This window comes from Trachypithecus francoisi, unplaced genomic scaffold, assembly GCF_009764315.1.
Source record: "Trachypithecus francoisi isolate TF-2019V2 unplaced genomic scaffold, Tfra_2.0 Lachesis_group6, whole genome shotgun sequence".
NCBI lineage: Eukaryota > Metazoa > Chordata > Mammalia > Primates > Cercopithecidae > Trachypithecus > Trachypithecus francoisi.
In genome coordinates, this window is record NW_022681471.1 from 19,009,650 (window position 1) to 19,037,226 (window position 27,577).

At 42.3% G+C, this 27,577-nt stretch overlaps 2 protein-coding genes across 3 annotated transcripts in view; one reads left to right on the forward strand and one right to left on the reverse strand.

Moving 5' to 3' along the window:
• LOC117077865 overlaps nt 1–11,266 on the forward strand; it is a 41,431-nt gene extending 30,165 nt beyond the window's left edge. For both annotated transcript variants that reach the window (XR_004434848.1, XR_004434847.1), the window contains 3 exons: nt 9,205–9,267; nt 9,944–9,976; nt 11,090–11,266. The gene's annotated coding sequence lies outside the window, so the exon portion shown is untranslated. The remainder of the gene's footprint in view (nt 1–9,204; nt 9,268–9,943; nt 9,977–11,089) is intronic.
• AIFM1 (apoptosis inducing factor mitochondria associated 1) overlaps nt 1–25,490 on the reverse strand; it is a 36,760-nt gene extending 11,270 nt beyond the window's left edge. The window contains 9 exon segments of the mRNA XM_033201436.1: nt 192–203; nt 206–250; nt 253–274; nt 5,140–5,230; nt 7,148–7,278; nt 7,408–7,532; nt 9,115–9,214; nt 15,956–16,098; nt 25,160–25,490. Of these exon segments, the coding sequence (XP_033057327.1) occupies nt 192–203; nt 206–250; nt 253–274; nt 5,140–5,230; nt 7,148–7,278; nt 7,408–7,532; nt 9,115–9,214; nt 15,956–16,098; nt 25,160–25,265 (775 nt within the window). The 5' untranslated portion in view covers nt 25,266–25,490.
• Nucleotides 25,491–27,577: the final 2,087 nt, after the last annotated feature.

Sequence of the window (27,577 nt, forward strand, 5' to 3'; positions counted from 1 at the left end):
AAGGATCATCCAGAAGGGCTGGTGATCCAGGATGCCTGGACACAGCCAGCTTTTGTACCAAGAGAAGACACCCACTTCAGAGAGTCTGGGTTTCCATTTTCTTAAGTAGTAATACCTTCTATAGAGAAAGCTGGACTCTAAAACTTGAATGAGCTGTATCAGGGAAGAAAGCCATCTCCAGAAATGCTCACCTGTTGCAATCAGCACTTTTCATAGGTTATTTGAGAGCCATCATTAAGTTTCACCATGTGTCTCTCACATCCAGCTGTACTACCTGGTACAGTCACACACATACACAAAAGAGGTAGAGATGAATTAGCTTTGAAAAAAATTTATTGAGATATAATTCACATCAAATTCACCATTTTAAAGTGTGGAATTCTGTGGATTTCAACATATTCACAAGGTTGTGCCACCATCACCACTATCTGATTTCAGAATATTTCCATCACCACCCCCAAACTCCAGGCCAATAAGAAGTTGTCAGTCCAGGACGGGCAGAGTGACTCATGCCTGTAATCCCAACAATCTGGGAGGCTGAGGTGGGCGGATCACTGAGGCCATGAGTTCGAGACCAGCCTGGCCAATATGGTGAAACCCCGTCTCTACTAAAAATACAAAAATTAGCCAGGTGTGGTGGCATATGCCTGTGGTCCCAGCTACTGGGGAGACTGAGGTAGGAGAATCACTTGAACCTGGGAGGCAAAGGTTGCAGTGAGCCGAGATCATGCCACTGCACTCCAGCCTGGGCAACAGAGAAAGATTCTGTCTCAAAACAAAACAAAACAAAACAAACAAACAAACAAACAAACAAACAAAAAAGTTGTCAGCCCAATAAGAAGAATTAGTTCTTGACCTAAAGCGATCCTTAAGAAACCATATCCAAGTAATCATGGGAACCACAGTTTCTGGTACCCAGTTTTTTCAGGCAGTCATATGGTGGAAATAGACAGAAAGCAGGTAACATTAGAGCAAGTCATGACAGTCCCAAAGCCCTGCCCCATGTGTGGAAAAGGAGAATCAGAATAGCCTTTCTTATTTGGCTGTTTGGAATTACTTATTATTACTTTGTTAATAACCCTCCTACATCTACAACATTTTTACAGAATGCTTTCTCCAACTTGTAGCCTTCACTGAAACTTGGCTCTCTCTTAAGGAGAGCTTACATGTAAAGGCTGTTAGTTCCCCACACTCCACATCGCAAGGCCAGGAGGAGGTGTTGGCATTTTGCAAGCTTCTTGAGGTTACTGGTCTGCTGCTTCCAGATTCTTGTACTTTCATTCTCTTCTGAGGGACATCAGAGGAGTCCTATATTCCTATGAATCACTTTTTTGAGCCACCTCCTTGCTACTCCTCCTGATTCACTGAAGACCTTGGAAACTGGCTCATACTGTTCTTCATCTTGTTATCTCCTAAACCGCTCCTTCTACCTCGATTATCCTACTTGTTGGTCACAATTTTCCATCCCTTCAGCTTTCGCTCAGTCTGTCTCCTATACTTGCTTTCAATTTTCTCTTTTATTTGACTAGCTGCTCCATTCCAACTAATTTGGGCTGATGGTAGAACATCCAAACTGTTCTTTTGCCAGTACCTTTATTCCCTTGCACCCTACTCCTTCTTATGGTTAAGAGCTTGAGCTTTGGAGTCAGAGAGAATAGGCACCCAGTCTTTGCTCCACTCTTTACTAGCTATGAGATCATTCAATTAAGCACCTACTATGTATCAAGTTTAGACAGTGATCCTCACTGCTTTCAGAGTTTAGTGGCCAGGACAATTTAATAAGCACTAACAGTAATCAAGAGTGATAAATGTGATATGAGTGGTAAGAACAGTGCAGGTAGTACTGGGAACATATGACATATGCAATCTAGTCAGGGTGGGTTGGGTAAAGCTTTCTAGAGGCAACGACATGAACTGAGATCTGATGCAGCTTCTTTAGCCTCCTTTGATTTGTCCTTGGTAAGCTCCCTCTTCAATCCAATCCCGCTACTCAACCCTCACATTGCTCGCTCTCAGATAACCATCTTATGTTCTATTGTATTGTGAAAACAAATGAAGCCATTAGATGTGATCTTCCACAGCTTCCCATGAGGCATGAGGGCTCCCCACCAACCCCGCCCAGCCTATTAACATTCTTGTCCCATCCAACAGGTCCCGCCTTTGATTCTACGTCCTCTTCACGCTTTTATCCAATTGCCATCTCTCTCTTCTCATTTAAATCTTTTGAAAGAGTACTTTACCCTCTTTTCTAACTTCCCAATGGTATCTGTTTTATTTTATTTTATTTTATTTTTTTTTGAGATGGAGTCTTGTTCTGTCACCCAGGCTGGAGTGCACTGATGCAATCTTGGCTCACTGCAACCTCCGCCTCCTGGATTCAAGCAATTCTTGTGCTTCAGCCTCCTGAGTAGCTGGGATTACAGGTGTGCACTACCACACCCGGCTAATTTTTGTATTTTTAGTAGAGACGTGTTTTCACCATGTTGGCCAGGCTGGTCTCTAACTCCTGACCTCAAGCGATTCACCTGCTTCAGCCTCCCAAAGGTATCTGAACTGCCAAATCTCATGGTGCATTTTACAGTTCTTTTCTTCCCAGATTCCTCTGCCACAGTAATACTGTGGATCACATCCTCCTTCTTGAAACTCCCTATATCCTTGGCTCCTGTCCTCAGGTTTCCTCATACTACTCTTTTAAGTTCTTTCCTAGTCTCCTTTGTGGGTTCTTCTTAACCCTGCCTCCTAAAAATTGGGGTTCCCCAGGGCTCTATCCTTGCCTTACTCCTCTTCTCACCAGATCAGTTCTCCCTGGGAGGCTTCACCTACTCTCATGGTTTCAACTCCTACACATATGCAGATGATTCTCGACTCTGTCTGAGCCCAGGTCCCCTGAGCGTAGCAGTCGTATGTCCAACTGCCCAGAAGACACCTTCACACAGACATTCCACTTCATACTTAATGGTCCAAAACTGAATTTTATCTTCTCCCTTAAACTAGCTCTTCCTCTTGTAATGTCTTTTGTCCAAAACTGAATTTTATCTTCTCCCTTAAACTAGCTCTTCCTCTTGTAATGTCTTTTTCAGCTGAGACATGCAGGCTAGAAATTAGAAAATCATCTTTGCCTCCTCCATCTCCTACCTTTAACCAACCACCAAGCCTCATCAAGCATGCCTCCTAAGCATGCCTCAAGTGTGCTCCCTACTTCTCTTCACCTTTCTATCAAGAAGTAATACTGGCTGGACATGATGGCTCACGCCTGTAATCTCAGCACTTTGGAAGCCGAGGTGGGTGGATCACCTAAGGTCAGGAGTTCGAGACCAACCTTGCCTACATGGGGAAATCCTGTCTCTACTAAAAAGACAAAAAAAATTAGCCAGGTATGGTGGCGCATGCAGCTACTTAGGAGGCTAAGGCAGGAGAATCACTTGAACCTGGAAGGCAGAGGTTGCAGTGAGCCAAGATCACGCCACTGTACTCCAGCCTGGGCAACAGAGTGAGAATCTGTCTCAAAAAAAAAAAAAAAAAAATAATACACTGTACACTGATGCTATTAATAGTTTAGGCTCTGGAATCAGAATATCTGGGTTCCAATTCTGTGGCCTCAGACAGACCCGGGTTCAAATTCTCTCTCTACCGCTTACTAGCTATGTGAGTTTAGGCAAATTATTTAAAATTTATTTATTTTTAAAAATTTCAACTTATTTCTCTGTAAGAGGGAAATAATATCCACCTCATAAGATTATTGGGAGGATAAAATGAGATGGTACACATAAAGCATTTAATAACTGTGCTTACAAGATTAGAATAGGTACTATACAAATTTTACCTCTTACTTTCTTCTTCTTCATCATCATCATCACACCACTACTATTCTAATCTGGGCTCTCATCATCTGTTGCCTAGATTATTGCAATAATCTCTGAAATGGTCTCCCTCTAGTCTTGTCTCACTGAAATCCATCCTCCTCACAGCCAATAGTGATTATTTAAAATTCAATTGCCTAAAAGGCAACAGCTTTCCAGCTCTCCAGTGCAGAAAAAGCTCTTTCATGCAAAGCCCTCCACAATCAGGCCCCTTGCTTCATCTCTTGCCACTTGCTAACTTGTACCTAACTGCTCTGTCAGTACCGAGTTGCTTCTATTTCCTGGCACCAAACATGCTTTTTTGTACCCCTGTGCTTTTGCTTAAATGCTGTTCTTTTTTACTTGAATGCTCTTCACTCTTCTCTAGTCTGGTGAATGCCTCTTCATTCCATAAGACTGCCCATTCTGTAAGACCTTCTCCTCCAGAAAGCCTTTCCTGATGTCATCACTCAACTGGGCATGCTTCCCAGTATCTCCCACAACATACTGCACAGGTCTGTCTTACTACACACCTATGTGTTATGATTATGTATTTATGTTTCTGCCTAATACAGTTAGTCCCTAGAGGGCAGGGCCTGAGTGTTGTTTACACATAGAGGACACAATGTCTCATTACCAGCTTATCAACAAATCTATATCCATCTTCTCTGTCTAATGTCCCCTTACAGGAGAAGTGGGTATGTTCCTAACAAAGGACAATCCCTCCATTTATGCTGTGTATCTCATCTACTCTGGGCTTTTGCTCCTTCAGAAAACACCTCCCTATTGGAACACTGCCATTAGTTTACACACACACTCTAGTACCTGCCATTAACAACAATAAAATAGAACAAAACCATCTGGGACTCCAGAAATACCCTCTAATAACTGACCTTATTACTCAGACACTCACTTTTTAAAGTCTAACAATATCTTCTATGCTGAGTTATGTCCAAATTATTTTACTATAATGAATAATACATATTTGTCAATCTTTTCTCATCGATAATCCCAGAGAGAAGTTAGTGTGGGAAAATAGAAGGATGAGGAAGGTAGAAGAGCAAACAGGAGAGATAACAGCTTTTAGGGTCAAGTTGAGTCAGCATGCTACCCTAGGCTTTGATACTAGTGCTTTCCCCAGAAAGACACACTCAGCATTATTAAACCTAAAGCAGCTCGATCCTTCTTTGATGAGCTACAATGGCAGGACATACATAAATGGTAATGGAAACACACATCACCATACTGGCTGGTGGGCACGTACGTAGAGCCTGACAAAGGAAGCGGTCTACTAGCTCACCTTCTTCCCAGTGAGGACGGCCACACCACCATTCTCAATGTGAGGCAGGTCCTGAGCAGAGACATAGAAAGAAGGTGGCTGGAAATATATGCTATATGGAGAAGAGAGGGAGAATATTATAAGCATGTGGAACTGTTATCAGCTTCCCCCATAGCTTTAATAAAACTGTTTCCATTATCAGAAACTTTAAGGGACGTTTTCCAAAGTAGGTCTCCAAGTCTATTAAATCGTGGTCATGACTTGCTTATATACAGGCATCCAGATCAGTAGTTCTCAACTTGGGGCAATTTTGCCCCCAGGGGATGTTTGCCAGTGTCCAGAGACAATCTACGTTGTAACAACTTGGGTAGGGATGCTACTCATATCCAGTGGGTAACGGCCAGGGATGCTGCTAACCATCCTAGATGCACTGGACAGCTCCCCACCCCCAGCAAAGTGTTATCCTGCTCCAAATGTCAATAGTGCTGAGGCTGAGGATCCTGCTCTAGATTTAGGTTCATTTCAAAGTAAGAACAAGTGGAGCACTCACGGAGCTGGTATTCACATATCCACCCAAATGGGTTGTCCAGAATGGTGCTCTTCAATGGAACAACTAATTCTAGCTCCTGAGATGACTCTGCCTCAAACAGTTATCAACTATGATATATTAATATTAATTAGTTTATTAATATTGGCTGGGTGCAGTGGCTCAGGTCTGTAACCCCAGTGCTTTGGGAGCCCAAGGTGGAAGGATCACTTGAGGCCAGGAGTTTGAGAACAGATTGGGCAACATAGCAAGATCTCATCTCTAGAAAAAAAATTTTTAAATTAATAAAAAGCACATGGTGGTACGCACCTATAGTCCTAGTTACTCGGGAGGCTGAGGTGGGAGGATCACCTGAGCCCAGGAGTTTGAGACTGCAGTGAGCTATGATTTGGCCACTGCACTCCAGCATGGGTGACAGAGCCAGACCCTGTCTCTAAAAATATGTATGTATGTATGTATGTATATATGCATAAATATACATATAAAGTTAGCCACTAACTTAATTGAAAGTATACATCCTGTTTGAAAATGGAACATGATAGTGGGGGTGAGGGAGAAGGGTAAGTTTGTAAAATTTGGTCCGGTATCAAAGGGGTCACCAATGAGAAAAAAATTGGAACCCAAAGAACATGATACTAGAATTAAGAGATCTAAGTTGTCCTTCAAAAGGAAAAAGCTTCTGGACCTGTATCTCCAAGTCTGTCATGCAAAAATTCTAACAGAGGCTCTTCCTTACAGTCTTCTTACTCTACTCCTGAAATTCTAAATGCCTGCTAGGCTGTCAAAGAGAGTGCTGTTAATATTTTCTTTTCTTCTGCTCTTGTAGGACATGTCTAGGCAAGTATAAAGAAGTGATGGCTGGGCACAGTGGCTCACGCCTGTAATCCCAGCAATTTGGGAGGCCGAGGCGGGGCAGATCACAAGGTCAGGAGATTGAGACCATCTTGGTCAACACGGTGAAACCCCGTCTCTACTAAAATACAAAAAAATTAGCTGGGCGTGGTGGTGCGTGCCTGTAATCCCAGCTACTTGAGAGGCTGAGGCAGGGGAATTGCTTGAACCTGGGAGGCGGAGGTTGCAGTGAGCTGAGATTGTGCCACTGCACTGCACTCCAGCCTGGAGACAGAGCAGCAAGACTCTGTCTCAAAAAAAAAGAAAGAAAAAAAAAAAGAAGTGACAATACAAGCCAAGTTGATCTTCACCTAAAGAAACTTAACATAAAGGTTCCAGAAATAGAACATTAGTATTTCAGAGGCCAATATTACACCATCACTGTTGGTAGATCTGGTAACAGAATCCAGGACTCTTGCCCTTTGTAGACTGTTATCTCTAAGCTGTACCAAGTGTGGACCGTAGTAGACTCTAGTGGACAGCCAAGTCATCCCTCCTATTCACTGTACACAGTCAGTGGCAAAATCCTAACCTACTCTCTGTGCTTAGCTGAAGTTGTTAGTCAGACTCATTTTACATAAGCAAACACACCTTCTCTCTTTTCCATTCCACTGTTTGAATCGCAGTGTCTTTGTGACATTTGGGTCATCTGAAAACCACAGTTCTTTTGAAAGAGGAGGTCGCATGTATGGCAGCTCAGGATCTTCAGATACAATCAGTACCTTCAGACATAAAAATCATGATGCTTATCAGAGCCAAGTAATTTAAGAGGCAAATGTCAAAACGTTCACATTAGCTAAATACTTGCAGACTGTACCCTCTGTGCCAAGCAAAAAAAACATGTACCTTACCCTGGCCCCAGGATCCCGAGCCCGGATGGATCTGGCTGCAGCAAAAGCAGCCGTGCCTCCACCGATTAGCAGAAAAGGAACATGACTTGGCACGTTGTCTTGAGGAACTTCCTCTCCTTCTGAAGCTGAAAGCAACAGAACACACTGGATGAATCTTCTTGAAGTCTCAGATGATTCTTTGCCACTGTTAAAAAAAAATCACCTTGCACTTGTCTCAATCTTCCACACAAAGCTAGCAAAACATAGGACCTACACTAACCTTAACAATCTTCACAGCATCCTGATGGGAGAGGAAAAGCAAGTATCCCTTTCATTTCATAAGTGAAAAATAGGAGAATGATTTCACCAATGTCATTCATCATCAGTTCTGAACTGGTACTAGGACTGGCTTAAATATTTAGTTACTTCTAAAACATTTAGAAAGTATACACCAGTAGGCTTCTGCCCTTCCCATCAATTTCCTAGAGATCACCAGGAAAATATCAAGCTCATTTTCACCTTCCGTTAGCAACAAAGGAGAAAATCCAGGGGTCAGTTTGGGATTATTATACAATGGTCAAGAATAGGAGGTGCTTTTGAAAAAAGCAGAACAAATTGCCTGCCCAGAGTTGTGGGGCTTATTAAAGGATTAAAACATTCCTCTCTGAAAATTGAAGCAAATCATGTGAAATGGAAGTGATAGCTAGGTGTGTGCTTTAGGAAAGCAAATATACCTTTAGCAACTCAAAACTGCAAAGACTCAAAAGGGGAACAAAACCAGAAGAATTTCCTCATTTAAAAAATGGCTTTTGGCCGGGTGTGGTGGCTCACACTTGTAATCCCAGCACTTTGGGAGGCTGAAGCAGGCGGATCACCTGAGGTCAGGGTTTCAAGACCAGCCTGGCCAACATAGTGAAACCCTGTCTCTACTAAACATACACAATTAGCCAGGCATGGTGGCGTGTGCCTGTAATCCTAGCTACTCCAGAGGCTAAGGCAGGAGAATCCTTCAACCCAGGAGGCGGAAGTTGCAGTGAGACAAGATCAGGCCACTGCACTCCTGCCTAGCAAAGAATGAAACATCGTCTCAAAAAAAAAAAAAAAAGATGGTTTTCATCTCTTTTCCAATAGTTTTCCTTGCTAAGCTTGCCTTTTAAGAGATTTCTTTTTTTTCTATTTATTTATTTATTATTTATTTCAGACAGAGTCTTGCTCTGTCGCCCAAGCTGGAGTGCAGCAGTGTGATCTTGGCTCACTGCAACCTCTGCTGCTTGGGTTCAAGTGATTCTCATGCCTCAGCCTCCCGAGTAGCTAGGATTACAGGTGCCCGCCACCACACCTGGCTAATTTTTGTATTTTTAGTATAGATAGGGTTTCACCATGTTGGCCAGGCTGGTCTTGAGCTCCTGACCTCAGTTGACCTGCACGTCTCGGCCTCACAAAGTGCTGGGATGACAGGTGTGAACCACCGTGCCCAGCCAAGAGACTAATATTAATATACAGAAAAACAACCAATCATAATCATCACTAGCTTTATTCTCAAACCCAAATTTCAGCCAATGCTTTAAATCACTCCCAGTTCTAAGGGTATACCATACTTTCTAGATGCTTACAATCTCATACCACCATTGCTTCTCTACAAGACATCCATGAATCACAGCACCCCAACTGTTTATAACTTTCCCTTTGTAAGTCTCAAATCATAGCAAGAATTAAGGGAATACTCACCAGATAATGCGGCCTTTTTCTGTTTCTGTTCTGGTGTCAGCCCTAACCCTGAAATTCTTTCATTGTATCTTTTTTCGTCCTCTTTTATAGTCTTGTAGGCCTGCAGATCCAAACATGGAGAAAGTTTATTTCACCATACAGCTAGCTCATACTGTAAGTAATATTATCTTTCAATTAAATGAGAAGCTTTTGTCTATCTGATGTTAGTTCCTCTATGTCAAAATCACTAAGACAAGTTGTTTTCTTAAGAAATAAAAAATACTAGGTATGCACATGCTTGGTATGAAAAAATATGTGTAAGTGTAGATGAAAATATTCCAGTTTCAGATTTTTAGGCTCTCTGTAAAGAATTCTCCCCATATTTTATTCTGAATGTACAGTTTAAAAAAAAGAAAAACATTTTATACTAGAAGAATAAAGCACTAGAAAGGGCTAATCTTTATATGAAGCACAGAACGGGGGTTTGGACTATGCTGGACACTAGCTGTGAAATCAATCTATAAGGGTCCTGGGTAGGAAGCTGGGACATAAGTTTTCCTGGTCAACATTCTGGCTTTTGCTGCGTACTCACATAGTGGTCAGAAACATGGCCGCCTGTATTCTATTTTTAGAGTTACCCATCATTCCCTCAATGGTCTGTCCTTTTCCTAAACTCACAAAGTAGAAGGGATCTCATTCAGAAAAACTACACACGATTATTACTAGGGGTCAAACACCTTGCTAAACACCTGTTATATTTCAAATATTCTATCTTCTCTAGCCTTTCAAATTGGAAAAGGGTAATTTTACCATTATGACTAGTTGTGTTGTTGTTTTTTTTAACATACAGCACCAGAGTTTATGGAGACCTTTTAAAGAAAAGGTAGGCAAGAATGACTTGACATTATAATGCTTTTGGCTGGGCACGGTGACTCACAACTGTAATCCCAGCACTTTGGGAGGCTGAGGTGGGCAGATCACCTGAGGTGAGGAGTTTGAGACCAGCCCGGCCAACATGGTGAAACCCCGTCTCTACTAAAAATACAAAACTTAGCTGGGTGAGGTGATGCACGCCTGTAGTCCCAGCTACTTGGGAGGCTGAGGCATGAGAATTGCTTGAACCCAGGAGGTGGAGGTTGCAGTGAGCTGAGATCACATCACTGCACTCCAGTGTGGGCGATAGAGCGAGACTCTGTCTCAAAAACAAAACAAAACAAAAAAAAACTACAATGCTTTCCCTCTTTTGTAACCCACAGGGTAAACAAAACAGGAATTTAAGTGAACATATGTCAAATGAAATCTCAGATTAATTAATTGTAGGAGAGAAAGTAAAGACAATCAGAGGAACTATCATAAAACATACATATATTTTTTTTTTTTTTTTTGAGACGGAGTCTCGCTCTGCGCCCAGGCTGGAGTGCTGTGGCCAGATCTCAGCTCACTGCAAGCTCCGCCTCCCGGGTTCACGCCATTCTCCTGCCTCAGCCTCCCGAGTAGCTGGGACTACAGGCGCCCGCCACCTCGCCCGGCTAATTTTTTGTATTTTTAGTAGAGACGGGGTTCACCGTGTTAGCCAGGATGGTCTCGATCTCCTGACCTCGTGATCCACCCGTCTCGGCCTCCCAAGTGCTGGGATTACAGGCTTGAGCCACCGCGCCCGGCCTATTTTTTTTTTTTTTGAGACATAGTCTCACTCTGTTGCCCAGGCTGGAGTACAGTGGCGTGATCTCAGCTTACCACAACCTCCGCCTCCCAGGTTCAAGTGATTCTCCTGCCTCAGCCTCCGAGTAGCTGGGACTACAGCGCATGCTACCATGCCCAGATAATTTTTGTATTTTTAGTAGAGGTGGGGTTTCACTATGTTGGCCAGGCTGGTCTCGAACTCTTGACCTTGTGATCCGCCCACCTCGGCCTCCCAAGTGCTCGGATTACAGATGTCCACCGCACCCGACCCCATAAAACATATTCTAAGAATACTTCTATGACTTCCTTCCAGCATAGCCCATCAGACAATGTGCTGCAATTGAGAACCTGGACCCTGAGAGCTGGGTTTAACCTGGAAGCATTTAACATTGTGACAAATGGAAGAAAAAAGAAGTACTGTATGGAAAAGACAATAGTTACTCCTTGAATTTACCACTAAATTTATCAATAAACGAATTCATTAACATTATTTCAGGAAGAGTTTTTATCCTGGCATCAGATACTAATATACAAGTCCAGTATTTACTCATACCTTAAAAACATTAAGAAAGGGACTTTGGCCGGGCGTGGTGGCTGACGCCTGTAATTCCAGCACTTTGGGAGGCCAAGTTGGGGGGATCACTTGAGGCCAGGAGTTCGAGACTAGCCTGGCCAACACAGCAAACCCGTCTCTATTAAAAATACAAAAGTAGCTAGGTGTGGTGGGGCGCGCCTATAATCGCAGCTACTAGGGAGGCTGAGAACAGAATCACCTGAATCCGGGAGGTGGTGGTTGCAGTGAGCCGAGATCGCACCACTGCACTCCAGCCTGGATGACAGAGCGAGACTCTGTCTCAAAAACAAATCAACAACAAAAAACCTAGAGCAGAAAACTTCAGAAGAGAAGAGAAAGAGGTTTTTACCTAAAAAGATGGCTTACTCTGATCAACATGAATGAAAAGAGAAATAAACAGGGGCCATGTTCATTGAGAGGAAAATCCCAAAATAGCCTAAGCCCAGCTCACACTTCCTAATGGCTTACACATGAAGGGAAGAGCAGACCAAGAAATATCTAGGTTTAGTGGGGAAAGGGCAAGATGAGGTTGATATGTCGATATATATATAAATGTATTTATTTCTTTACCTTTTCCCCAAGGTTTCTGTACTCCTAGTTTGCACAGATTTCCAATTAATGACATGAATACATGTCAGGTTAAGAAAACTACAAATTTATGAAAACTATTAGTGAAGACAACTTTTCTAAACGATGAATATGGTGGCATTTATCCAACTTAATGGGATTTGAAAGGAACAGGTCATTTTCTGAGTGAGGCAATGCAATCCTATAGTTTAACAATGGCAAAGGGCCCAAATACTAAATCTCATTAAATATTCTAAAGGCTACTTTGGCTCCCACCAACAACAAATAGAGGACTGAGATTTGAGGATCTGCCTCAGGTCCTAGTGAAAGTTACCAGCAAAAAGAGGAAAAACTCTCACATCAATCCGAATCAGAAGTTCATATTTACAATCCAAGCAGCAGAAGCACTGTTGAAATTTTTCTTTTTTCTTTTTTTTTAATGAGACGGAGTCTTGCTCTGTCGCCCAGGCTGGAGTGCAGTGGCCAGATCTCAGCTCACTGCAAGCTCCACCTCCCAGGTTCACGCCATTCTCCTGCCTCAGCCTCCTGAGTAGCTGGGACTACAGGTGCCCGCCACCTCGCCCGGCTAGTTTTTTGTAATTTTTAGTAGAGACGGGGTTTCACCGTGTTAGCTAGGATGGTTTCGATCTCCTGACCTTGTGATCCACCCGTCTCGGCCTCCCAAAGTGCTGGGATACAGGCTTGAGCCACCGCGCCCGGCCATAATCAGTGTTTTTCAAACTGTGGTTGCATGCCATTAGTGGGTTGTGAAGTCAATTTAGTAGGTTGCAACCAGCATTAGACGCAAACACAAAGAAGAAGAACAGAAGCTAGAGTAATTACATGACACCTAGTAAGAGTAGTTTTTGAAGTTCTGTTTGTTTTATGTATTTGTAGTCATAAAATGGGTTGTAAGAGAAATGTATTTCTCACTGCAGATCATGGTAAAAATTTTTGAAAGTCGCCAGTTTACTCTCTTCTTTTTGGAGGGTAAAGTGGGAGGGAGGTGAAGAGCTCCCAATACAGGAATTGCCAAAGTAATATTTATACTTAAGTTAGGAACATTTATTCAATGAGAGAAAAAAGTTACGAAGAAATACTGCTCACTGTTATGGACTGAATGTTTCCTATTCCTATTGAAGCCTTAACCCCTTATTGATGGTATTTGGCAATGGGGTTTTGGGGAGTGATGATGGTTGAATGAAGTCTTAAGGGTGGGCCCTAATCAGATAGGGCGGAGCTCATATAGGAAAGGGAAGACACCCGAGTTCCCTTGCTCACTCTTTCTCCCTCTCTGCCCCCCACCACCCAAAACCATGTGAGGACACGGCAAGAGAGCGGCTGTCTGAAAGCTAAGAAGAGAGCCCTCACCAGAAACTGAACCCTGTCTGACCTTGATCTTGGCCTTTCCAGCCTTCAGAGCTATGAGAAAATAAACCTCTGCTGTTTAAGCCACTCAGTCTGTGGTGTTTTGTTATGGCAGCCCAATAAACGAATACAAATGTTCCCAACAACTTATAGCAATATCCAATCAATCTGAACATCGATTTTAAATTCATCGTGTCTCTTGAGACTAATACCAATTTCGGACAAAAAAACTAAGCCACCTCAGATCAAGTTTTCAATGATTTAAAACCTAAAACAAAACTGTACATAACAGTTCAATAACAGTTGTAGGTAGACAAAAGCTTATCATTTAACCTGGAACCACTTTATAATACAGTAGCTTCATTATTACCAGTGTTGGATAAACACAGAGTACAATGAGGCATTTAACTGAATGACTTGAGAGGAACTTGTGCTTCTTAGATATTTCTAAGGCAGGAGAAAAGAACAGTGACCAGCCCTGTCTTGTAGCTTGGCATCAAGAGAATTTGCATGGTCAACTCTGTGGAAGCCATCCAACTCTGGTACAGCAACACGGACCAGGAATTTATCAGGTTTAAATTGTTACCAACATACTGAACACAAAGGCTTTAATCTATTTTTGAATGAATGGGGTGGAACTGATGGGAAAAGCTGAGAGATATGAAATGGAAAAGTAAGGCTCAGAGGGTAGTATCTGAATTACGAATGAGAGGCATTAAAGAAAGCAATCTACATGAATGTGTTAGCTTGTACTGCTTCAGCCACTTTTGACCAAATTAGAGATTACAAAGGGACACTGCCAAATGAATTTACTTCGAAATAGAGGCTGCAGGTGGAAAGGTGGATAGGGAGAATATTGCAATTTCTATGGCTTTTTGGATCTCCTCAGAAGCATTCAATAAATGCCTTTTCACAGTCAAAGTCTGGTTGATTCTTTCCCACAAAACACAAAAATTACATTTTACCTAAAATGATCAAAAATGGACAGTGTTCACATTACCTTTATTTGCTTATTTAACATTTACTCTGAGACTGTCTTGTTAGATATGCAGCACTAAAGCACAATATAATTTGGTATCATACAAAATCATTATAAAATTGGCAAAAGTTTCAAAGAAAGAGGTAATGATGAGGACTTGTGATCATCATTAGACTTGTGGCTTTAGCTATATCTGGTAGGACTTCAACAGTTTGAAGAATGAGATTTGAGGACTCTCTAGTTGACTGACAATGTCCCTTTAATAAACACCTAGAGAAAGCACATGCTGTGAATGTTTTATTATATTCTAATGTATCAAGTTTTCATTAGTGCCATGGTCTCACCCACCCTACCCCAAATATATTTTAGTGTAAGCATCTTACATAATAAACTCCTGCCCCAGTGACTGTTGCTCCTACAATTAAGAAGTACACTAGGTTGCTGCCATCTTTCCCAGAAGCACCTGTAGATGCTAGTGATCTAGAAGGGGATCCTAGGTGATGAGACTGCACAACTGTAGGTAAAGATAAGGCCAAGAGAGAAACAAAAGGAAATAGAGCACTAAGAATTAATGAAGAAACATTCAATACAAAGGCAGGGAAGCAGTTTTGGTTACCCTGTGCTAAAAAAGAAAAAAGAAAAAAATGCTGCTCCAGGATTGCAGAATGTACATTTCACCAAATCACATTATCAGACAGCTCTCGCCTATTTCTTACTCTGATTTGACTCACAACAGGCAAGAACTATCTACTTTTCTTGTCCATTTGGGAGTCACATCAGGGCATGAGGATATAGGTAGCTTCAAATAATTTTCACGTCCCTTTCTTTAACCTAGCAACCAAGGAACAAAGATAAATTCACTGTCTTACCAATATAGAAAAAAACCCCTAAACTTGTAATGGCTTAATAAGTAAAACAAACAGCTTCCTTCAATCAAGGGTGTTACTAGGTGTTATCTAAGTTGGTTCACTCAACCTTACAGGATCCAACTTTAGACTGATCAGCTTAGTCACAGTAAACCCTGCCAAGTTAGGAAAAAAACACCCACAGAATAATTCCTCTGTGACCTGCTAAGCTGATCGGAGTTCATTTAAGGAGATATAATGGTGCTAATACTACGTAGCAATTAAACACCATATTTCTCACCTCAAACAAACTCCATTCTAAAATCAGTGATACTAGCCCTGCTTCTGTAATTTAGTCTTTGGTTTAGATTCAGGGATAGCTTTCCTTTTAGGAACACTTAATATTTTTTATTGAAGGCTGTTGTTTTTTAATGTGAACCTCAAGCTGAGGAAAAATAAAATGTCTGATAAATAGGTCAAAATCAAATATTGTGCTAAGGAGCTGCAATGGATTTTGACTTTATTCACAGGTTAGTGTGTGACATCCAAGAAAACAGGTACAATTTTGTGGGTTACTTGAATCTAGGAAAACACAGTGGCTTTCAAGTAAAGAGGAAAAAGACAAGTGAAAAGAGCAGAAATCAATCAACATGAGATTAAATTTCAGTCATTCCCGAATTGGCTCCCATAAGATATTAGGCAGCAGGCACTTAAAAGAAAGCTTTTTGAAATGTTTCCAAAAGGAGAAAGGGGAATTAGTTGCAAAAGTTTTAAAGCAGAGTACTATTGAGTCTATTAATGGGAGCTGTTTGGCGGCTTCTTTACACACGCTGCTTTTCTACTTACATAGGCACCAGCTCCTACTGTTGATAAGCCCACAATAAGGACTAACACAGAATTATCGATTTTGCCCCCTGATGCACCAGAGCTAGCCATTTGTCTTGTCATCTGGAGTTCTAGAGGAACATGCCATCGCTGGAACAAGTTGCCTAAGAAACATAATTTATTAAGACACACACATACAAAAATAAAATAGTTAATACATATTTATGATTAAACGTCAATGCACTGTACAAGACTTATTGCCCACAGATATTCACCATTAAATGATCAAGAAAAACATCATAAAAACTGCATACATAAATACTACAGACAGCTGAATGAACACTCTTAAGTTGCTGAAGTTTGTTAAGAGTAAATTTAATGCTGCCCAGTGAAAATCTTCAGCTTCCAGAAAAGATCATGAAAAACATGATAGTTCATCAAATACCTCTCCCTTCATGTCTTTCCCATAAATGAAGTAAACACAGAAAGATGACTGAATAGGTAGATATACAAGTTAACCATGGGCTACCTGGGACATTATAATAACCCATTTAAGGAGTAATCTAAATGGCTCCAATCTTGCACAAAATAAAACGCAACGCACTCTACCAGGACACAGTTCAATCTTGCATGAAAGGTAATATGTCCTGGAATACAGAAATGTTAAAGCTCAGAAGAAAATCAGAAAAAAAAAATTTAAATGAGTTTCTCTCCCCCAAAGAACTAAAAAATTTCGGACTATGAAATATTTTTTATAACAACAACATTTAAAGTGTCCAGCAACTCCTTGGCTCTTACTCCTCCAAAATAATACCAAGGTTATTTTGACGTAAAACTATGCAGAACTATGTAACGATGTGATGATCATAACAACACCCATACATAGAAATATATGAGTTCTGCAGATTTCTTTTTCTAGGGAGACGCTGACATTTTCAGATAAAGGAAGGTCTCAGTGTACCTTCTCTGTGATTATTCCTCGTGTTTGTTGACTATCAACCTAGAGCAGCAAATTTTTTCTGCAAAGAACCAGATGGTAAATATTTTCAGCTTTCTGGGCCATTTGGTGAAACTACTCAATTCCGCTGATGCTGCATAAAAGCAGCCAAAGACAATACATAAATGAATGAATGTGGCCATGTTCCAATAAAACTTTATGGACATTGAAGTTTATATTTTATATAATTTTCATGTGTCCACGAAATTGTCTTTAATTTTTTTCAGCCATTTAAAAATGTAGGCCAGGGGCTCACGCCTGTAATCCCAGCACTTTGGGAGGACTAGGCGGGCAGATCACAAGGTCAAGAGATCAAGACCATCCTGGCAACATGGTGAAACCCCGTTAAAAATTAGCTGGGCAGGTGTAGTCCCAGCTACTCGGGAGGCTGAGGCAGAAGAATGGCATGAACCCGGGAGGCGGAACTTGCAGTGAGCCGAGATCGTGCCACTGCACTCTAGCCTGGCGACAGAGTGAGACTTCGTCTCAAAAAAAAAAAAAAAAAAGGAAAAGAAAAAGGTCGGCGCAATGGCTCACACCTGTAATCCCAGCACTTGGAAGGCTGAGCAGGTGAATAACCTGAGGTCGGGAGTTAGAGACCACCCTGACCAACATGGAGAAACCCTGCTTATACTAAAAATACAAAAAATTAGCCAGGCGTAGTGGCGCATGCCTGTAACCCAGCTACCGGGAAGCTGAGGCAGGAGAATCGCTTGAACCCGGAGGTGGAGGTTGCGGTGAGCCGAGATTGCGCCATTGCACTCCAGCCTGGGCAACAAGAGTGAACTCTGTCTCAAAGAAAGAAAAAGAAAAAAGGAAAAAAAGAAAAAAAAAGCAAAACCCACTCATGGCTCCTGGGGCACACAAAAGCAGGTGACTAACTGGCTTTGGCCTGTGGCTATAGTTGGCAGACCCCAATCTAGAGCAGTGGTCTCAAACTTGAGAGTGTATCCAAATGCCTGAGGTTTACAAAACAAAGCCGCCAGGCCCAGGTCCAGAGTTCTGATTCAATAGATCTGGGATGGGGCTCAATAATGTGCATTTCTAACAAGTTCCAGGGGATGCTGCTGTTGCTGGTGCTGCTGTTAGGATGGGGACCATACATTGAAAAACATCCATCTAGAGCAGGTACATCCTATCCTTTGGCTTCCTCAGTCACATTGAAGAAGAACTGTCCTGGGCCACCAAAAAAATATATACTAACACTAACCATAGCTGATGAGCTAAAAAAAAAAAAAAAAAAATTAATCGCAAAAAAACTCATAATGTTTTAAAAAAGTTTACAAATTTGTGTTGGGCTGCAGTTGGACAAGCTTAGTCTAGGGGCTGATACATATGTTCCTGTCCTGTCTGTTTAAAAGACAAACAGAATGGACACTGGTAGTAGCATCCCATGTATACTTGCAGAGATTAGAGAAGGAATTTCCCCCCTGCTTCATAATGTTAGGCCACAGATGGGTAAAACAAGCCCAGTGTGGATCTGTGGTCTTTCATCTGAAATCCTGGGGACCATGTGTATTTTGGAACTTTGAATTATCTGGTCTTAAGCATATGGGGCATATACCACATAGTGACAGCTAGCAAGGTAAAGGGCAGCAACTCATAGTCAAACATATTAATATGACCAATCACGCTAAGTGATATTTTAAAAAGATTATAAAGTAGCCTCTCTCCAGTTCAGGTCAGTTTTTACTGGCAAATGAGTTATGAAAACTTGATAGTCTTAAATTTTGGTCATTCTAAAATTTCAATTTCAATTTCTGAATTACAGATAAGAGACTTTAGATCTATACTCGTAGAAAAGGAAATGTATTTTTCTTTACTGTTCTTACCTGCTTTTAGAACTCTTCATCACCACATGAAATAAAATGGTTGAGATTTGGAAATAATGACAAATCATGAAAATAAAAACATGAGCGGGGCAGAAGCTTATCTCATCTGGGCAAGCTTTTCATTTTCAGAAGCTTACAAAAATAATGAACCATCAGAAGTAGAAAGTGGTAACTCTCAGAGCTTAGAAAAGGAAACTGGGTAAGAAAAGTTCCACGTGATTTAGTTCAATGAATTTAGTTGTCCTCCACCCCTACCCCTGGTTCATTTACTAAAAATAAATGTTTTTTTGTTTTTCTTTTTTTAAATTCTGTTTACTCCTCCAGAAGACCCTAAATACAGACATTATAACAAATTTGTTTTAAGATCATACTTGTGTTTATTCTCTTTCTGCTTGCTTTTCACACACTGATAAATCTAAGTGTGTAGATTGGGAAAGTTCAGCAGCTTTTGTCTCAATTTGCCAAAACAAAAAAAAAGAAAAAAGCATTTAAAGTAAATTGAATTTTTTTTTTTTTTTTTTTTTTTTAGACAGGGTGTCACTCTGTCCCCAAGCTGGAGTGCAGTAGCACGATCTCGGCTCACTGCAACTCTGCTTCCTGGGCTCAAGAGATTCCCCAGCCTCAGCCTCCCATGTAGCTGGGACTACAGGCATGAGCCACTAATGCCCAGTTAATTTTTCTATCATTAATAAACCAACTTTTAAAACTTTTTGCATACCTACAAAGTGACTTTAATTTTGTAAACCGTACTAAGTATTGTCTGTTTACATTCCCCCTCCCTCCATTTTCTTTTCCCTATGAAATTCCTCACAAAACCTTTCTCCCCACAGCTTCAAAATTTTAGGAAATACTGAAACATGCCTTTTCACTTGTCTTACTAACATGGAAAAGCCAACTTACTCCTTTTCATTATAGAACAGTTTACTTATCTTAGGTTTTCTGCAGTCGGACCATACATACAGTACAATTTCTTCCTCACAATTAGGATTTCATTCTTTTTTTTTTTTTTTTTTTTTTTTTTTTTGAGGCGGAGTCTCGCTTTGTCGCCCGGACTGGAGTGCAGTGGCCGGATCTCAGCTCACTGCAAGCTCCACCTCCCGGGTTTACGCCATTTCTCCTGCCTCAGCCTCCCAAGTAGCTGGGACTACAGGCGCCCGCCACCTCGCCCGGCTAGTTTTTTGTATTTTTAGTAGAGACGGGGTTTCACCATGCTAGCCAGGATGGTCTCGATCTCCTGACCTCGTGATCCGCCCGTCTCGGCCTCCCAAAGTGCTGGGTTACAGGCTTGAGCCACCGCGCCCGGCCGGATTTCATTCTTAAGAAGCCAGTTTGACCTGCGCAACAGCGCCTAATGCATAGTAGGTGTTTGCTCAATAAATATTTGTTGAATTAATGAATGAAGGAAGAAAACAGAAATTCTTCCTAATTCTATTGATATTGACTGAACTTCTTATTACTATTAACTTTTTTTTTTTTAAATGAAAGGGTATCGGTATGTTGCCCAGACTAGACTCAAACTCCTGGGCTCAAGTGATCCTTCCACCTTAGCCTCCAGAGTAGGTGGGACTACAGGCATGCACCATCATGCCCTGCTAACTGAACATTTTAAATAATTCTTGCAAAGAAATTTTAGCCAGGGCATGCGCAATGGCTCACACCTGTAATCCCAGCACCTTGGGAGGCCGAGGCAGGTGGATCACTTGAGGCCAGGAGTTCGAGACCAGCCTGGCCAACATGGTGAAACCCCATCTCTACTTAAAAATAAATAAATAAAATAAAATAATAAACTTGGAGTTTTTTTTTTTTTTTTAAGTTTTAGTCAGATTCCATTTATTTCAGGTTGCTTAATCATAAATGAGTAACCTCAAACACCACAGACTAGCTTTAGAATAGTAGCTAACACTAGCAAGTTCATTTCCGTAGGTTTTGCAGATCTCCTGTTTTTCCATACTCCCAAAAGGCCTTTTCCAAAACACATCTTCACAATTGAGGCACCAGGGATCCTCAATGGTTAGAGGGTCTATATGTTCTTGAGACTTGTTTCCTGAGTGTCAAACTGATTTTTCCAGCATGGAGAAAACACAGGATGGCCAGGTGTGGTGGCTCACGCTTATAATCCCAGCACTTTGGGAGGCCGAGGTGGATGGATCACGAGGTCAGGAGTTCGAGACCAGCATGGCCAAAACAGTGAAACCCCATCTCTACTAAAACTACAAAAATTAGCTGGGCGTGGTGGCAGGTGCCTGTAATCCCAGCTACTCGGGAGGCTGAGGCAGGAGAATAGTTTGAACCCAGGGGGCGGAGGTTGTGGTGAGCTGAGATCGCGTCACTGCACTCCAGCCTGGGCAAGAGAGCAAGTTCTGTTTGAAGGAAAAAAAAAACCAAACAGGACAAGCCTAGTTTGTCTATTGTAGATAAATGATTCTTTACAAGGAATCTAACAACTATTTAAGTTTATCAGTCTTTTTTTTTTTTCTGAGACAGATTCTCGCTCTGTCATCCAGGTTGGAGTGCAGTGGCGCTATCTCAGTTCACCACAACCTCCACTTCCCGGGTTCAAGCAATTCTCCTGCCTCAGTCTCCTGAGTAGCTGGAATTACAGGCATGTGCTACCACGCTTGGCTAATTTTGGATTTTTAGTAGAGATGGGGTTTCTCCATGTTGGTCAGACTGGTCTCGAACTCTCAGCCTGAGGTGATCTGCCCACCTCGGCCTCCCAAAGTGCTGGGATTACAGGCGTGAGCCACCGCGCCTGGGTATCAGCCTTTTTGTGTTTTTTAGTACCAACCTTGCTGGAATTTTAGAAGAAACAGAGTAGTAATAACTACAGTACAGTGTGAACCATTCTGATGAAAGACACACAAGGAAAAATTGTTTAGATAACAGAAAATAAAATCTCTCTTCTGCAAAGTTAAGTCCTTCACAATGCTGTACTAGGGTTCAGTTATGAGAATTTACCATGTGCCAGAGACGGTACAAGATGCTAATGACACAAAAATAAATAGGACATAATCCATGTCCTCAGGTAGTGTTTAGTTTAGGAGAATGGCTGCTACTATTCTGAATATGAGAAAATGAGCTTGATACAAATTACAAGATACTCTAGACTGCTCAGTTTGGTTTTTTAATCCTTACGTCAGTGAAACAGAAGGGGAAGAGTCACCACTCATCCAAACAGTATTTACCAAACTTGCCTGATCATATGAATGTCAAGGGGCTTGTTAAATACAGATTCCCAGAATTCTCTCCTGGAGAGGGTCAGGAATTGGTCCTCGACGCGATTCACATGACCAGGCAACTTTTGGAAACACGATCTCGAAGAAAGCTAAGACATGCAGTAACTCCCTCAAAAAGTTAGAAAATTTCTAGAAAATCTAACTTATTAACTGGTTACAGAAAAGGCTGAGTTGCCAAAGAATTTCTTCTGCAAAGCCTTGTCTCAGCAGAAAGAACGGGGAAAGACTAATCCTTTAGGCTTCAAAAAGAAGTCACATTTGGCAGTGTCCAGGAAGCCAGGATCCTTGCCCACAAGAGCTCAGTTTCCTTTTTAAAGAGGTGAGAAGGATTCCGAATAGAGAAAAATGTTCAAACATTTGAACCTACAGTCAGGGAGTCGGTGATCAGTTTGATAACATGGGCGGCAGTGTTTGGTGACCAAACAAAATATCATAGAACAGAAAATATCTATTATCTAACCTATCTGCTCCTCTGTGTCTGAATGCAGACATAGAGTGATGATAATGAGTTACCTTCAATCATTTCTGGAAGGAGGCAGAGCATCCAAATAAATAAAGTAAATAAATAGTAGCTATCATGGTTTTAAGGCAGAATGCAACATCTAATGGAAATGAACCTGACAATGGTGACAGATGTCAATGAGATAGTTGCAAGGCAGGATTAAAGTTTAAAGGTTTGGGAGGCCGAGGCAGGTGGATCACGAGGTCAGGAGTTTGAGACCAGCCTGGCCAGCATGGTGAAACCCCCGTCTCTACTAAAAATACAAAAAATTAGCCGGGCGTGGTGGTGCATGCCTCTAGTCCCAGCTACTCAGGAGGCTGAGGCAGGAGAATTGCTTGAACCCGGCAGGCAGAGGCTGCAGTGAGCCAAGATCACTCCACTGCACTCCAGCCTGGGCAACACAGCGATACTCTGTCTCAAAAAAAAAAAAGAAGTTTAAAGGTAAGGTGGAGGGAGAAATGGTGTATAAACAACCTCGCTCTTTCCCACCTGTGCAAAAACACATGGTAGATGCTACTACATGAAAAAGAAATCAGATTAAAGGCAATTAGTAATCAAGCCACAAAACAGAGTTAATTCCTATAATGAGAGTATCAGCACTTCTTTTTGAAATGGTAACACTACCCTCACCCAGTTTTAAAGGCAGGTGATGTCATACTTTGGTGCACGGCCAAAGGACAAAGAATAAGTGTATGCAAAGAGATGGATGGATATGTCAGGAAGTCTGAATATATTCTACAGTAGACTGCCTTCAAAGACATGCAGTGGAAAAAACCACTGGAGTCTGTATTTTTCAGTAGTTCTAACATCACCAACCACTTTCCAATGTCTAATACATCAACTTAACTTTGCAAATGCATATTTAATTGATGAGAACTTTTGGTCAGACTTTAGAATGCTGGCAAAAGTCATGAGACTTAAGCAAAACAATTACTCAAAGTCTGAAAGGCCAGTGTGGATGAAAAAATTCAGGTTATCGCCAGGTGCCATGGCTCACGCCTGTAATCCCAGCACTTTGGGAGGCCAAGGCGGGCGGATCACAAGGTCAGTAGATCGAGACCATCCTGGCTAACACTGTGAAACCCCATCTCTACTAAAAATACAAAAAAAAAAAAAAAAAAAAAAAAAAGCAAAATTAGCTAGCATGGTGTCCGGTGCCTGTAGTTCCAGCTACTTGGGAGGCTGAGGCGGAGAATGGCGTGAACCCAGAAGGCAGAGCTTGCAGTGAGCCGAGATTGCATCACTGCACTCCAGCCTGAGCGACAGAGCGAGACTCTGTCTCAAAAAATAAATAAAAATAAATAAAAATTCAGGTTATCTCAATTTCTGTGCAACAAGCACAGAGCACCATCATTTCAATACACAAAACCCACAAAGATGACATCCATTGATAAGGCATTAGTTTAAAAGCTAAGCAGAGGTTTTAAGTTCCAAGAGCAATATGTCTCAGGACATAACTCAAATACACCTATCAGGAAACATTTTCATTGTGCATAGCAACTGGAAAAACTGTTCAAATGCACATTTGCAAAGACCCTAACAACCCAAGGAAAACATTTTCCACTTTTTATTTTTAAAGCACCCAGGTGTTTCTGTATTGTAAAAGCCTCAAGGATAACTTCTGACATTGCAAATGCCCTGGGGGTGGACACTGAAAGATTACTGATTTTTTTTAAAGTAGCTCCTACCGGTGGATCATTCATTGTTCCCATGAAGTATGCAGTACGAAAATAAGCAGGTTCAAGCCATGCTCAGATAAATTCACGGATATCTGATGTACAATGGGCTAATTACTGGGAAGAGACCCGAATTCATTCTTAACTTTTTGGGGTCAACTTTAGGAAGCAGTATGGAGTTGCAGCAAAGGGATGAAGGACCTGGAGGCTAGCAAACTATCCTTAGCTCTACCTATTAACGATGTGACCTTTGGCAAGTAGTTTCACCTCTCTGTGCCTCAGTTTATTATCTATAAAATGAGTGGCTTGAACTTTACCACAAAACCCTTCCAGCTCTAAAATTTGATGAAACAACTTAATGAAGGACAAATACAATGCGTTCTGCAAACTGTTTCGTTGAAGCCTTAAAAACCACCAAGAAGTACACGACTCAGGCATCTCCAATTAATTCTGGGCCAATTCTCTACGTGTCTGGTGCACAACCGACCGACTCCTTACTTGCCTTGCACCGTTTCTGTTTCACTGGGCATTCAAATCCATGGATCCCATCTATGGTTTGGGAGGCTGAGCAGGTATACCCTCACTTACACAAGAAACTTAGGCTTAGGGCTTAAACGTCCTGTTTAAAGTCTCATTCGGTAAATGACAAAGTCTACTTGACCTCATTGTTCTAAAAAGGGGGTGGGGAATGGGGATGGCGGCGAGACGGCGACGGCCAGTTGTTCTGGGATCCCTGAACAGCAAACGCTCCCGGGAAAAGGCCTCAGGCCGACTAATGGGTTCAAATCTCTTGAAGGTCAGGTCGGCATGGCTGAACCAATTCCTCCGCTTGCAAGACTCACGGTTCAGAGTCTGCCAATTTGGAATTCACGCGACTATGTGTTAAGTTTCTCGGGGCCGCGGGGGTAGAGGGCTGCAAGGCACAGAGAGCCCAAGGCGCCAGGCCCTTGGACCTGGAGGCTGCCTGGAATGGGTCAATCACCTGGGAGCCGGTTCCTCTGCCTCGGGCTTCGGACGCACACGGTCCGCACCAAGGGCACCAGCTTCTGCTTCAAAGCACCCGCCGCCAGGCCTCCACACCGGAACATTTCGGCGACCGCTATTCGGGTCCTCCTCCTTCCCTTTCCTCTCACGCACGACCGACGGGTCAAACACCGCGAGCCCCGGCCAGCTCCCCCGTCTCTTCACACGCACACTACGCAGACTCCTCCTCCCAGCTCCGGGTGGGCATTGGACAGAGAAGCCGGCCTGCTAGAGCCGGGGAAGGGAAACGGCGACCGGAGGCCTACTGCGCAGGCGTAGCACTCGCTGCCACATTGCGATTGGTCCGCACGGCGAGAGGATTTGCGCATGCACTACCTGACTGCACGCTCGCAAAGACCTTGGCTGTAGGCAGCCAGTTTTCGCGAGTTGGTGGCACAGTGTTGGACTGAACGAGTTAAGGAAGCTGTCCAAGGAGGGACTCGTGGGGCCGCTTTGATTGGCGGTTATGCCTGGTGCTGTCGCTGTGTTGGTGACGGGAACTGATAACAGCATCTCACAGCAGCGTAGCCCCAGCACCGCACTTTGTTTTTTGGTTTTAGGCCACTGGTTACTTGATACCGAAGCCTTCCTGATTCTTTTGCCATGATCCAGATCCAGTTTTTCCATGAGTCCGAGGCGCGGAACCTGGCTTCCCAGATCCGGCGTGTACTGCCATCTTTTACCAGTTGCCGGCTCTTTCCCACCCAACCCCTGTTTCGCGGACGAGTAATTCGGCGCTCTCCTTCCCGCCTGTCACCTTTATTTTTTAGTGCAGTTGTGTGTCCTAGATGCTGTACCAGGTGCTACAGATACACACGGCCTCCTGCTGTGGTTTCCGTGCTTGGGAGCAGGATGTTAGCAAAAAGCGTTTGTGCTTCTCAGACTTTATGGGAAGAGAAGTCTTATAAGCAGAACTTTCAGTTATGGGAGTAGGGTGAGGGGCTGAGTGTAAATAGGTGTTTTGACTCTGCCAGATATAAGCTAAATTGGAAATAATGTTTTGGCTGCATGCAGAGCATAAAATGTGCCTGTTTCAAATATTCAACTGACATACTCATTTAACAAGTATTTATTGAGCACTTGCCTCTTGGATTGTACTATAAAAGGGGCTCTAGTGGGTATGAAAAGTACGGATGTTCCCCAACTTACCCCTCACAATGGTTTGACTTAACAATTTTTCGACTTTATGATGGGTTTAATGAGACCTAACCCCATGTAAGTCGAGGAGCATCTGGATTTAACCATGGTTCAACTTACGTTTTTTCGACTTTATGATGGGTTTGTCAGGGTATTAAATGCAGTTTTGACTTAAGATATTTTCAATTTACAATGGGTTTATTTGGACGTAGCATCTGTATAGGAAGTGGCCACTGTCTAGTTGGGGAGATGACATATACCGGTCATTGAAATAAATAATATCCGGTGTCGTGCCGGACAGAGCAAGAGAGAAGACTATGGGATGGAATCGCTATGGAAGAACTTCATACAAAAAGTTATTTGAGCTGTGTCTTGAAAGATGAGTAGCAAAATTCAAATAGTGGAGGAAAAGGAATGATATTTCAGATGGTGAATACTTTGGGACCAAAGATAACATTTTTCATTGTTAAACATGTTGACCTTGGATCCAGACCAACCCAGATTGAATCATGGCTCTGCCACCTGGGCAAGTCACTTAATTGTGCCTCATTTTCCTCATCTGCCAATCTCACGAGGATGTTCAGAAGACTAAATGAGCTAATATTTGTAAAGTGTCATAGAGGAAGCACCATGCTGTTTGTTAAATGAAAAGGCTTGGAAGTGTTTAAAAAAAAACAAACCCCAGCACATTTTCGGGGGACATCATACTAAGAAGTATTGGTGTGGTGAGGCTCCGTGGCTCATGCCTGTAATCCCAGCACTTTGGGAGGCCTAGGCGGGTGGATCACTTTAGGTCAGGAGTTTAAGAACAGCCTGGCCAACATGGTGAAACCCCGTTTCTACAAAAAATCCAAAAATTAGCCTGGCACCATGGCGTGCGCCTGTAATCCCAGCTACTAGGAAGACTGAGGCAGGAGAATCGCTTGAACCTGAGAGGTGGAGGCCGCAGTGAGCCGAGACTGTGCCACTGCACTCCAGCCTGGGTGATGGAACAAGACTGTCTCCAAAAAGAAAAAAAAAAAGAAAAAGAAGCAGTGATAAGCACAGGCAAGTATGATGGAGCCAGATTTGAACTGGCAAAAGAGTTTGGCCCTAACTTTGCAGGTAATGAAGTTACTTATTTTATTTTATTTATTTATTTTGGTGGGATGGGGATAAAGAATGAAATTACAGGGCCGGGTGCAGTGGCTCATGCCTGTAATCCCAGTACTTTGAGAGGACGAGTGGGAAGATTGTTTGA